Raw genomic sequence first — 13,638 nt, forward strand, 5'->3', positions numbered from 1 at the left:
AATAAGACAAAACTTTTAGAGGCCCTTCTCAATTATTCATGCACCTTAATCTAAACTTTGTTGACTTTTTATATATGCATATTGCTTAATACCTCTCTACTCTGGACTCTCAGCACACCAGAGCTTTTGGCTTGATCAGGAAGCCACCTTCTCTTTTTTTGCCCCTTATATTCTGCACCCAGAGCCATGTGGGTTAAGCCTATTTGCAGAGTGATTGGCACACGCAGGCATGCAGAGGCCTTAAGAATTTTATGTACTGATCCCAGCCCCTTGATTGCCATTGCTATGGCTAAATTTCTGAAATGGGCTTGGGTAATCCGTATGCGCCTTGTTGCGGCAGGGCTCTGATTATTAATTAATTACTACTGTTGATTATGTGTAAATATATGGGCCGACTCATTTTATGTAACCTATGTGCAATACCCCGTTCTGTTAAAAAATGATGGATTCTGTTTTATGATTTTAGATTTTATGAATTGAAATAATTGATATTCGGCAATAGTCTATAGTAGTTTAATCTATTCTTGGATATTTATTGAATTATTTTATTGAATTTTTATATTGAAAAACTGTGGTTTTATGTATGTTTTTATGAATGCTTTTATGGCTTAATTGTCGAATAAAGTTTATGATACGCAAATAAGACAAAACCTTTAGATGCCCTTCTCAATGATTCATGCACCTTAATCTAAACTTTGTTGACTTTTTATATATATATATTGCTTAATACCTCTCTACTCTGGACTCTCAGCTCACCAGAGCTTTTGGCTTGATCAGGAATAAACTTCTTCCCTTTAAATAAACATATACCTCATTAATAAGTTGTACGCAAAATCTATAACATTTTCATAATGTCATCTATGAATTATCCAAAGTCAACTCACTGTCGTATCAGCCAAAAAAACATTGTCCTTAGTACTCTGCTCACTTTGTATATGTGGCCTTTTCTTGGAAAATATAGTTATTGCACTAATAACAAAATAATGTCTCTTTCATTCAATTTGAATTGGTCCTTTTTATCTGGGCGCACTGTAGTGAAAAGCAGTTCTCTGCCCCGGATTTCTTAAGTAACCTTGGTCCGATTATTGCCTTTTAACTTAATTTGAACATGTCCTTTCATGTACATGAACTTTCCACTTACTTGAAATACTGCACAGTTCTGTTCACTTTTCTTACTGTTTGTCTTTTTGCCTTTGTTTCAGGAGGATCTTTTCCAGAGGGACCGGAAGACTGGATGCGCCGGAATCGCCGAGGACGGGAAGCGGGGATGGACCAGGAAGTGAAGCAAGAAGATTCGATGGTGCTAGGAGTCAACAGGAAGGACAAGGGAAATCCAGGAGCGGAGGAGAAATGGAGCAGGAAGACCGGCGCGGGACTCACAGGTAAGTAGATTCATCCGACGAGCACAAGCGCGCACTGATGTTCCACGAAGTCTTTTATAGGCGAAGGGCGGGCGGGGCTCACACGCGCTGCACGTTGCACATTAGACAGTTTAAAACGTGCAGCGCTTATTAGAATAAAAGCCCGGTGCCGCACCTGAACTCAAATGCAGGCAATATTAATGATGCTCGGAAATTCTAACAAGCCTTGATAAAAACAATTCCAAATAAAAAAATAACATGTAATACAAGAGAATCTGGTACAATGTTAAAGATACATCACATTGTTAATAAACACATGATCAGTTTGTGCTTCTTCTAATGTTGGGACAAGGGACAGGCCCTTTGTACAGAACAAACCCTTACATGCGGAGACTCCTTCATTTCCTACCTATGGACTGCAGGAAGATGGTGGTTCATGCACTGATCAAGTCTCAGCTGGATTATGCTAACAGCCTGCACTTGGGTCTCCCAGCCCACCTGAACAGAAAACAACAGAATATTCAGAATGCGGCAGCCAGGCTCATCAGAAATGTGTCACTCCACCACCACATCTCCCCCCATCTGCGTAGCCTGCACTGGCTGCCTGTTAAAAGGAGGATAGAGTTTAAGGCACTGATTCTCACCTACAGAACAACTAAAGACACTGACCCTCAATACTAGAAGAGATAATACCACCAGACGAGTGCCTTGAGATCAAATCACTGGGAACTCCTAGTCATACCCCGCTTCAAAAAAGACAGGCTTGGCGGCCGTTCTCTCCCCGTCAGAACCGCTTCTCTTTGGAACTCCAAGCCTGAGCACATTCGTAAAACAAAGTCAGAAGCAGTATTTAAGACAACACTGAAAACCTGGCTTTTTGGTCTTCCTTAACACTATGTTACTAGCCTCCCACCTCTCTGCACCCGCTAATAGCACCGGGGCACCTCCGTCGAAGGTAGCCGTGCACTCTATAAGCGACAATAATAATAAATAATATAATAGGACATTGTACAACTCTCCTCAGTTTTAGAGGCTGTCTTAAAACCTGGCTATTTAGTCAGGCCTTCTAATTGCGCATTTGGACTTGGGTTCTAAGCATGGCAGCACCAAGAAACCTCCCCGGTGTATGTGCGCTTTACAAATGTATTTTATGCACCCGAGGTTGAGCACTACAGCAAACTGCACCATTCAGAGAAGGACACGCTATGGTGGGTTCTTGAGGTAGTAAAACCATGCAAAAGGAAATTAAACGTGGAACAGAGCTTGATCATCAAAGAAAATCTTTGGATTTGCCGCACTGATAGTATACCAAAAGGCCGAAATGTAGCTGTAGAATGGTCTATGTTAGTAACAGAATTGCTATTTAAAGGAATAGTTTATGTAACACATACACGCTAGAATCATTTTATTGTAAGGAATCAATTAGTCTTCAGATGAATTGACATCAAGTAAATATACTTTTATGTAATAGTATGGTTCTTTCCATCACCTACTGATTCTCATAAGCACATGCACCTATTTGAGTATTTGTCAGAGGTTATATATAACATAGTTCTTTCCATCTTTTTGACACACTTGATATACAAATAAGGCAATTATAAGTCATCTAATCTGAGTATTGTTTAGAATTCAAGTTCATATTAAGAAAGGAAGTGAATACACATGTATAACTGTGTGCCCTTTTCTATGTTGTTTATGTGATGTTTTATTATGTCTACAATGTTGCTTAATTGTTAAGAAATATCCTCCAACATGAATAAGAGTATGTTATGTTAATTACATTGAAAATAATTCAAGGGATTAGTATTACACGAAGGATAATTCAATTAATTGAATGAGTATATCCTTACACTCAACCTATAAGTTGATTTTATCTCCTGTATTCTCTCCTTCCTCCCTCTTTCTGCTATATTGTCACTTTAAGATGGCCGCCGTCTTTGCCTTCAATAAAGCGCAATTCAACTAACACATATCCCATGTATTTACGTACAAAAATCTTTCACTTCATATAAAAAATACTAAAGAACTATTGATTCGTCAATCGATTAATTCCTAAAAATAAGACTGTTCAAATCAAGAAAATTATATAATACATATGAAGTCAGTTTCTCGACAAAGATCGTAGTCACTTTTCAAGATGGTCACCGCGTTTTTCATTCAACCTCACATAACATCATAAACCTACGCCCCACGAGTCAAAATGTTAAATAATCAGAAAGTATACACTCGCACATCGGCCTGCACGATTGAGACCCGTTCCGTGACGGCTTCTACTTCCGGTATAAGTCTATTGAATGAGCAAGTAAGTGCGAATTTTAGGATATCTATGAACCATGTCAAATTGATCCACTTTTGACCAAAGTCCACCTTCTTGCGCCCATACAAGTTTGGTTCATTATATAACCACGGCACCCTGCCAGGCTTAATCTCTGACAAAAGCCTTCTTCAGTCTTCCCTAGAGTGGTTCACTAATTGACCCTGACACCAAGCGTGAGAAATTTCCAATGTGGTTGTCTAAAGACTCGTTATACTAGCTAAAAGGAATTTTTACGAGTCCAACATATAAGGAATTGGAGAGTTTGTGTACCACCAGATTTATGCATTTAGTCTGCAATGTTTTTTTAATAAAAAATAACTACAGTAATACTAGCCCCCCTTTTTTTTAATACAGATGCAAGTGTTGTTAAGTCCATATTAGACTGATTCACATTACAACATTAAAGGCTAATCTGACCAATAGATTCTATGCAACATTCTGCCTGCCACTTTTAAATCATCAGTTTAGATTTGTGTTAAAACACAGTAAGTTATTTTTTGGATATAAGGGTATTAATTAGACCCGCACCGTATATATTTAACTATATACACAGGTTGGTGAATATCTCTTTAGTCTATAACATCTCTATTAAACCTTTACTCAAATCTCTGTTTTTTTACTTACAGGTTATTTTAATTTAAATCTGCAAACCACTTTATTGCATTTTTCTTTTCACGGGCGTTTAACTTTCTTCAATTATTAACACTTCATTTGTACACATAAATTATTGGTTTATTCATTCAATTTAGGTGTCTTCGGTTCACAGTATAGAAATTGTGTCCTGACGATGGTCTAAAACATGAGAACAAATAGATTGAAACCTTGACAAGCCCACCTAATCCCATATACAAATAAATTGTTTAATAACATTCACGGTATCTTCTATAATGTTGTCCATGCTGTTAAAGATTTGGAATAGCCGTTGACAAAAGTGTCAATGAGAAACGGATTAGTGGAAAAATAATTTAACTCATTACACTTTTTTATACTTGTGTTTTACATTTCATGTACCCCCAATGAATTTTTCTATATAAATTGATGTTTTTCTGAAAAAGTATACACCTGTCTTGTTTTTGTTTTGAGATTCATTCATGTTGAAAAAATATGCTTAACTCCAAAAATGTATTGTTTGAAGTCACTATTCAGGACTCCATCAATATATGAGAATATTATGAAAATTTAGAGAAAAACAAATTCCTTTGTAGGCATATTTACCTATTAGCCTGCTTAGGGGCAGGAAATGTCATGAGCTCTTCTGAGATTTCCCCTTTCATTATAAGGTGGTGTTTCTTTCTGTGAGGCTGGGCAGTCGGAGGTCGTACAGCTTCAGAAGGATGAGCTAAACTGTGCCCTGAAACTAGGCCTATGTATATGTCCCATGGAAGTTTTGAAGTAGACTGAAGGTTCCGAGGTTCCGAGGTTCCGAGGCGGGTAGTGCCGCTACTTGAGGAGTCTCTCAGCATCAAAGTTAGCGCCCTTGGTCTCAAGGCTTTTCTAGGGCCATGGATGACTTTTAGGGCTCACATGGCCAATACTGACTGCGCAGGCCTTCTTGGATGCAGTTCACAGCATGAGGCATATTTCTTTCAAGCACGTTGCTTCCCTTGAGCCGAGACTCAACTTAAGGCTGGACCACTTAAGGAGGATCCATGAAAGGTGCTGGCTGGAGAACCTGAGGGGTTGCCTTTGTCCTAGATGTGGGTTTCATGGGTGGGAGGCCTGGAGACAGATTTTCTACAAATTCAGAATCATTATATAAAACATACCGTGGACTCTGCAATTTGGAGTACCAGAGAGCCCTCCCCGTTATCCATCCAAGTAGGTGCCCTCGACGTCTTCTATGCTGGGTATGGATGGTGACTCGGATGAGCCTTAGCACTGCATTCTGTAATGCAGTGCTAGCTTGGAAGCCAAACCGTATAGGTTCCTTATGGAGACAAAGGTTGCAATCCCTACGTTGAGCCGTCCATGTGAACTTGATGTATCATTTACGAGGACATTAGAAAGTTGTGTTTTCATACCCCACCACTACAAGTCATTGTCATCCAACCTGGCCTTAAAATGTTTGGTCGGTTTCTGTTCTGAAAGTCTGCAATCAGCTGATGCCTCCAGGTGTTCAGGGCAGAATTTCTGATGATCCAATGTCGAGGATTCCTCTTTTGTAGCACAGTGGGCTAGGACCTCCAAAAGATACGCCCAAACCTAATAGAGGAAAAAGTCTAATTGCAAGTGTATTTTGGGATTTGGTATCACAAGTAACCTTGAAACTGAAACATCTACTTTGAAGAAAGACATCTTTAAAGTCTACACCCACAACTCGATGGCATGAGTATACAAAACGTGATCTGCAAACATGGATTATCCAATTGTAATGCACTAGCATATATCACCATAGAACACACTGTAAAAAAACAACAGATTCTACCTCATAGAGTGCACAGTATCTGCTCAATATGCACTAAAACCAAGAAAATCTCGCCCACACTTGTCTTTTGAGTAAAGTTTTTTTAATGCCATGGCAGCGTCTAGTTCTACTGTTGTTCGCCTGCTTTAGAACTATTGTCTTTTGTGCAAAAATCTGGATGGATATTCTGGTGAGGTTAGAAATCCGTATTTTCAGCAAGTCTCTTCTCACAGGAAGCACCTTCTAGTCCATTCACACTCCCACTCAAAGCTGAAAATCTTAACCCACCATGGAGCCTTTGGTGATGTTGTAGATCTATATTTAGATGTAACCTCTTCTCACTGTCCGAGTGACACTCTTGTATGGAGTTTCTGGTGCGTTATAAGATTAAACTTTAGAGTAAATCTCTTGTCACATTTAGTGCATAGAAAGGGCCTCTCTCCTGTGTGAATAATCAGGTGGCGCTGCAGTTGTGACCTGTACATGAAAGTCTTTCCACATATATTGCATGGAATGAACTTTTCACCTCTGTGGAGTCTCAGATGATGATCAAGATCCGCCTTATACACAAAGCACCTCTCACATTCAGTGCAAGGAAAAGGATTATTACCAGTGTGGACTATCTGGTGGCGTTTTAGACTCGTCGACCGTGTAAAGCTCTTCCCACATTCATTGCAAAGATAGGGTTTATCACCTATGTGGGTTCTCTGGTGATTCTGAACATGTGCATTGTGAGTAAAGTTCTTGTCACAGTTTTCGAATAGAATGGACTGAGCACCTGTTTCTTTGGTCTCTTGATGTAGCAGACTTATATTCCTAATAAACCTTGCATCACAATCAGTGAAGGGGCTCTTCTCTTCAAGTACGTTTGTTTGGCGTTGATTGAGGGTAGACTCATGAGTAAAGTTCATCTTGCTCTCACCGCAGAAAGAGGACTCTTTTGAGATCATACTTCCTGGATCCGAAAGATCTGATGTAGAATGAAAAAAGAAGAAAAACATTTAGAGATATTGTATTTATTTAAAAAGGAAATAATGAAGTAGGGTTCTCACTTGTCAAAGGCGGACAGTAACCTACAGGCAAGTAATCACCAATCAAGTAATACGTGTTCAGCTGTCCTGTGAGTGGCCAGTCCATGCATGTTTGTATTATGTCTACTCTTGCACATATAACCATTCTAGTTAACTGGAAATATCTTGAGAATTCCTCCACTAATGCATGGTCGGAGCGGCTGAGGCACACAAGGGAAGCAGAATATACCATGGCTCAAAAATATCCTTGGATCTAACGGAATGCACATGGAATAGGCTAGATGAATACTTGGAAATCATTAAATTGCCATGATAATTTCTCACTACACTTTAGTCCAACAACACCCTTTTCTTCATAGCCACAATCTACAGCTAGCAGTCCAGATCGCCTCCATTCATTGTTGATGGATGTGTGATGATGTCATTACTCTTCAGACCACTGTCCAGTACAAGATTTCTCTGTTCTTGTGGTGGTTTCACCTTCTTCGTTTTCTTTTACCTTTTTTGGGTTGTTTTTGTTGTTATTATTTCTTTGTTTTAATTTGTTCCCCTCTAGTGAGCACAGAATATGGGCCAATTCAATAGCCCCTGCCTGATCATCCATGCACTTTAACTATAGTGTGTTTTAGCAGCCAAAGGACAGCGTGATGTGACTGTTATAATGATTATTGAATACTTTTTCTGCGGTCTGAGCATTATTTGTTGTACTTTGCATACTCATGCCTCGTTTCTTTTCTGGAATGTACTAATATTAATGAATACTCACCTTGTCATGTTGCTTTTGAAAAAGACTCAATAAAATATTCTGAAATAAAAACATCGTTATATACACCATGAAGGGATGAATCTCCAGCCCGTAAGTGATAGATGAGAAACCAAAGTGGAAGAGCCTTCACTGACAGAAAATGGTAAAAGGTGCTAAGATACCCATGCAAGATCTTCTGCTTCATCCACTTCGAATAGGTTCAATTTAATATACTACTCACGGCATAGCGCTATACCACTATATGCCCCAGAGTGTTGTTTGAATGTCCCAGATGCCACTGATCGCTAGCTGGATTTAAACAACAGCGATTGGAGTTTATACGGTTGAGACATTTCTGGTCGGAAGTATTGGAAAACGTAACCCTAACTACTGAGTGACCAGATAGGGATGTGTGTTGGGACTGTTTCCCTGACCGAAAAAGAGTAAAGTTACAAAGAGATTCATTGCTCTGGTGCCAAACCCACCCCATGGTGGATTTGGCGCCAGAGCAATGAATGATTTCGCTTGGTCAGACTAGTTACCCATTGGCGAGCAGATCCCAGTTAGGCCCCCCCAGCAGTGCCTCTACATCCTATAAAAGTTTCCCTAGTATCGCTTGTGGCACGTTAACAATCAATCAGTCACATGATTTATAGAACACAACAGCTACCAAAAAATGCCTCTCGGCGCTAAAAGCAAGAAGAACAAGCATTAGCATAGCCAATAGGTCTCACTTTTGGCACCTTCTAAGTATTTAGTTATGTAGCACAATATCCTTGGTGCAACAACATCAACTGTTGTATGGCTAAACACTTTTAAGGTCCCAAAGGCGAGACCTATTGGCTATGCCAATGCTTGTTATTTTTTGTTCTTGGGGGAAACAGGGCTAGTGCCAGGAGGGTCAATGGTGAGTGGCAGGGAGGTGAGGAGTGAATGCCAGGAGGGACAAGGGTGACTGTCAGGCTATGGGGGTGAAGGGTGAGTCCCAGAGAGGTGAGGAGTAAGTGCCAGGGAGATGGGACGTAAGAGTCAGGAGGGTCAAGGGTGAGTGCCAGGGAGGAGAAGGGTGAGTGCCGAGAAGGGGAAGTGTGCCAGGGGTGAGGGGTAGCTGCCAGGCCAGGGGGTGAAGGGCTAGTGCCACGGAGGTGAAGGTTGAGTGCCAGGTCAGGGGGATAAGGGTGAGTGCCAGGGAGATGAAGGCTGAGTGCCATGGAGGTGAGATGAAAGAGTCAGGAGGGTCAAAGGTGAGTGCCACGGAGGGGAAGGGTGAGTGCAAGGGGTGAAGGGTAGCTGCCAGGCCAGGGGGATGAAGGGCTAGTGCCATGGAGGTGAAGGGTGAGTGCCAAGGGGGTGAGTAGTGAATGCAAGGAGGGACATGGGTGAGTGTCAGGGAGGTGAAGGATATGTGCCAGGGAGGGGAAGTATGAGTACCAGGAGGGTTGAGGGTGAGTGTCAGGGAGGTGACAGTTGAGTGTCACGGAGAGTCAATGCTAAGTGCCAGAGAGGAAGAAGGGGGAGTGCCAGGTGCGAGGAGTGACTGCCAGGCCTGAGGGGTGAAGGGTGAGTGCCAGGGAGGTGTGGGGTGAGTGACAGACTGCAAACAGTAGTGAGCTGGGGGTCTAGAAGAAGGTGCGGATATCATCACCCGGTTTGTGCCAGGCTGGGAGCACCAGTGCCAGGCCAGATTTGGGTGGATGCAAGAACCTCTGAAAGGCATGTGCCAAGTCACTCGTAACATTAGTACAGGAGTGGGGTGTGTAGGAGAGAGTAACATCTTCAAACAAGAAACTATTCAAAATTCTGAAAACTCCACTTTATGGTCTTGCAACCTTATGTGGAAAATAATTAGCAAATGAATGGGCTTCCTTAGCGGACTTGCAGCTTGTTACAGCAACTTATTGAGATAAAGTTTGCATTGCAAATAAGGCAAAGCTAATACAATTTGAATTAGTAACGGTAAGATTCACAATGAACTAGCAACAAGTTGAAAAAGCACCCCAGAATTGAACAGAAGATACAGAATAATAAAAATGGGGGCAATAATTGTCTCCTTTTCACAGCTGACAGCCAAAAAAACAGGGTGTTGTGGCGGACTTGGATTCTAGTGGAATCAGAATTTTTAAAAGAGTCGATTTTTCATAAAACTTTTTTTTTAACAACTATTTTGAACACACTAGCGTATAGTGCCATGCGAGTACCACTGCCCTTCTCCTAAGACACAACCTCTGTGAAACAAACCGATTAGAATAACTGTTTGCTGTTTAAAACTAAGTGGGCACGAATGCAGTTTAGTATTCTGGTTATTGCTTGAAGGAAGGATAAGAAATCTGGTTACCTCTGTCTGTACCACTGATATCTATGTGGATCGGAGAAAATGCATGGAGTGGTATGGTTGACAGGAGACGTGCAGGCTGCTTAAATATTGTAGAGATTGGATTGTCAAGCACTAGCAAGCAAGAGTGAATGCTGAATAACATTAGAAACGTGAACACTTTCTTGGCGAACGCGGCCTGAAAGTGAAAGTGATCGCGATCGCGTGAAAGTGCAACTGATCGCGATATCTGGCTGATAGGCAGTGAGTGGCCGGGGGGCGGGGTGTGTGTGTGTGGTTGTGCGTGATTGTGTTTGTGTGTGTGTGTGGTAGAGTGTGCGTGTGGTTGTGTGTGGTTGCGTGCATGGTTGGTTGTGCGTGTGTGGTTGTGTGTGTGGTTGTGGTTGTGTGTGTGTGGTTGTGTATGTGTGCTTGTGTGTGTGTGTGGTTGTGTGTGTGGTTGTGTATGAGTGTGTGTGGTTGTGTGTGTGGCTGTGTGTGTGTGGTTGTGAGTGGTTGTGTGTGTGGTTGTATGTGTGTGGTTGTGTATGATTGTGTGTGGTTGTATGTGTGGTTGTGTGTGCGGTGGTTATGTGTGTGGTTGTGTGGTCGGGTGTGTGTGGTTGTGAGTGTGTGGTTGCATGTGTGGCTGTGTGTGTGGGTGTGGTTGTGTGTGTAGTTGTGTGTGTGTGGTTGCATGTTGCTGTGTGTGTGTGTGGTTGTGTGTGTATGGTTGTGTGTGTGGTTGTGTGTGTGTGTGTGTGTGTGTGTGTGTGGTTGTGCCAGTCAGTCAAAATACACTTTATTGGATTTGATTAAAATCATAAAAGCCAATAAAAACACAATAATATATACAATTTAAAAGGAATAGATACAGATGTGTGGTTGTGTGTGTGGTTGTATGAGTGGTTGTGTGTCTTCAGATGAATTGACATCAAGTAAATATACTTTTATGTAATAGTATGATTCTTTCCATCACCTACTGATTCTCATAAGCACATGCACCTATTTGAGTATTTGTCAGAGGTTATATATAACATAGTTCTTCCCATCTTTTTGACAGTCTTGATATACGGATAAGTTCATATTAAGAAAGGAAGTGAATACACATGTATAACTGTGTGCCCTTTTTAGGTCATGCGCATTGAGCGGAGCGAGACTAGGGGCTTAAACAAGAGTTTAACTAGACTGGCGATTTGATGCAGTGCATGTGCGCTTTTAGCTCAATGCGCAAGCGCAATGAGTTAAAATGCGCGTGCACAGCATCAAATCGTCAGCTTGGTGCCGCCAGCAGCCCTTCCCGCTCCGCCCCCTGCTGCATCAAAGGCTTTGCGCTCTGCTTCAGCCCAGCCATTCTCCTCCCCTAATTGCCCCCTGCTGCATCAAAGGCTTTTACACAGCCGGCCGGCCGTACTTTCAGTTTCCCGGCCGCCAGACCATGTCTCCTTCTATTTTAATCAATGTTTATTATTTTGTTGTAAATGGCTGTGCCCACTTACTCTCCCCACCTTTAACCTACTTCTCGTCCCTCTGCTTGTAACGACGCACTCTGTACCCTCGAGCACACCCAGTATCCATTGCCCCCCGGTCTACAGCTCCGGCTGTTCTCTGATGCCCTTACACCACTGGCGTTAGGCCGTGTCTCCTTCTATTTTAATCAATGTTTATTATTTTGTTATAAATGGCTGTGCCCACTTACTCTCCCCACCTTTAACCTACTTCTCGTCCCTCTGCTTGTAACGACGCACTCTGTACCCTCGAGCACACCCAGTATCCATTGCCCCCCGGTCTGCAGCTCCGGCTGTTCTGACGCCCTTTTACACCACTGGCGTTCAGTACCTACTTCCGCAGTCTTCTAAGTTCACGCCACAATGAATCCTTTTCTCTCTTCTATTTATACAGATATATCTTTTTACGCAATTTTCTCTCCACAGATTATTTTGGTAAATCACGTTTTGAGTGCGCACTACATTCAAGGCCTGTGCCGCCCGAGGCTTTACACTGACACACCTCGCTCGCACCCACAGCCGGGGGGCCGTGAGGGCACTGAGAATAACCGAGGCACTCAGTTATGGGGTCTCCCCCCCCCCACTCCCCCTATCCGTTCCATCTTTTCTCTCTCGCTCTGTCCTTTCTCCCCCTTTCTTTCCCGCTCTCTCCAGTGTCCACCTCCTGGGCCTGTCCACTCGCCCCCCCCCCTTTGAACCCACGTCTACCCCTCTGTCTCCTCTCGTGTTCACCCCTCCTCTCTCCCATCTCCGCTCCGTCTGTCTGTCTGCTTCTCGCTCGTCGACTCTCTTCCTTTCACGCTCTCTCATCCTCCTCTTCCTCCCGGTCTCTCCACTTCCCTCCCCATCGACCTCCCCCCACCCTTCCCCGCCAGCTCTTTCTTCCTCCACGAATAGAAAAATATTCCCAGCTAAAAATACCGGAATAGAAAAAACGAGGGAAATACTCAAAGTAACTCTATAGATAGGGAAGAAAATTAAAATGACATTATGAGATTCTTTAGAAATAGTGCGAAGGCTGCAGCTCCCACCAGGGCGCATTCGCTCTCTCTCTCTCTCTCTCTCTCTGTCTCTCCTTTCTCTCACTCTATAATAATAATCCACATTTGTAAAGCGCACAATCACCCGTAAGGGTCTCTAGGCGCTGGGGGCCGTCGGGAAGATTAAGCAAGCTATTGCCCAGAGTCACATGGTGCTGAGCTAACCTGACGCCGGAGCCGGGGATCGAACCCTGATCCCCAGATTCCAGCGTCAGTCGCCCTGGCCGCGGCGCCACACCTCTCCCGCTCTCTCTCTCCATCTCTCTCTCCCCCTCTCTCTCTCTCTCTCCTTTCTCTCTCTCTCCTTTCTCTCTCTCTCTCCACTCTCTCTCTCTCTCCATCTCTTTCCCCCCTCTCTCTCTCTCCATCTCTTTCTCTTTCTCCCTCTCTCTATCTCTTTCTCTCCCCCTCTCACCCCTCTCTCTCCTTTCTCTCTCTCCTTTCTCTCCCCTCTCTCTCTCTTCTCTCTCCTTTCTCTCTCTCTCTCCTTTCTCTCTCTCTCTCCATCTCTTTCTCTTCCCCCCTCTCTCTCTCTCTCTCCCTCTCTCTCGCTCTAACTCTTCCCCCCCCCTCTCTCTCCCTCCCACTTTCTCTCTTTCTATGTGGCAGAGTTGACTTGTTTATGCAGCAAAGAAAGGAAAATTATGCTATAATTATGTGGCACCTCTTTCAGTTTAAAACCAGTGTAAAACAGCAGATCTCATTTCATGTGCCTCACTCGGTGGTGGTTTAAACTTCAGCGAGTGGGGCCCCGCCCAAGACGACGTGCAACAAGGCCTTGCACAGCTGCCAACAGGTTTGCAAACCGGAATCCCCAAGCAGCAACACCAGGAGATTGAGTCTGAACCCTACTGAAAGGGCTGGGCGGGACGGAGGCCTGCGAGGGACAGCATACCCCGTCCCTGCAGTCACAGTTGCAAA

The 13,638-nt window shown here is 43.2% G+C and overlaps 1 protein-coding gene across 2 annotated transcripts in view; it reads right to left on the reverse strand.

Moving 5' to 3' along the window:
- Positions 1-4,748: 4,748 nt before the first annotated feature.
- LOC144772194 (uncharacterized) overlaps positions 4,749-13,638 on the reverse strand; it is a 233,405-nt gene continuing 224,515 nt past the window's right edge. For both annotated transcript variants that reach the window (XM_078656322.1, XM_078656324.1), the window contains exon 12: positions 4,749-7,052. In XM_078656322.1, coding sequence (XP_078512448.1) covers positions 6,421-7,052 — 632 coding nt within the window. In that variant the 3' untranslated portion in view covers positions 4,749-6,420. The remainder of the gene's footprint in view (positions 7,053-13,638) is intronic.

This window comes from Lissotriton helveticus, chromosome 8 (assembly GCF_964261635.1).
Source record: "Lissotriton helveticus chromosome 8, aLisHel1.1, whole genome shotgun sequence".
NCBI lineage: Eukaryota > Metazoa > Chordata > Amphibia > Caudata > Salamandridae > Lissotriton > Lissotriton helveticus.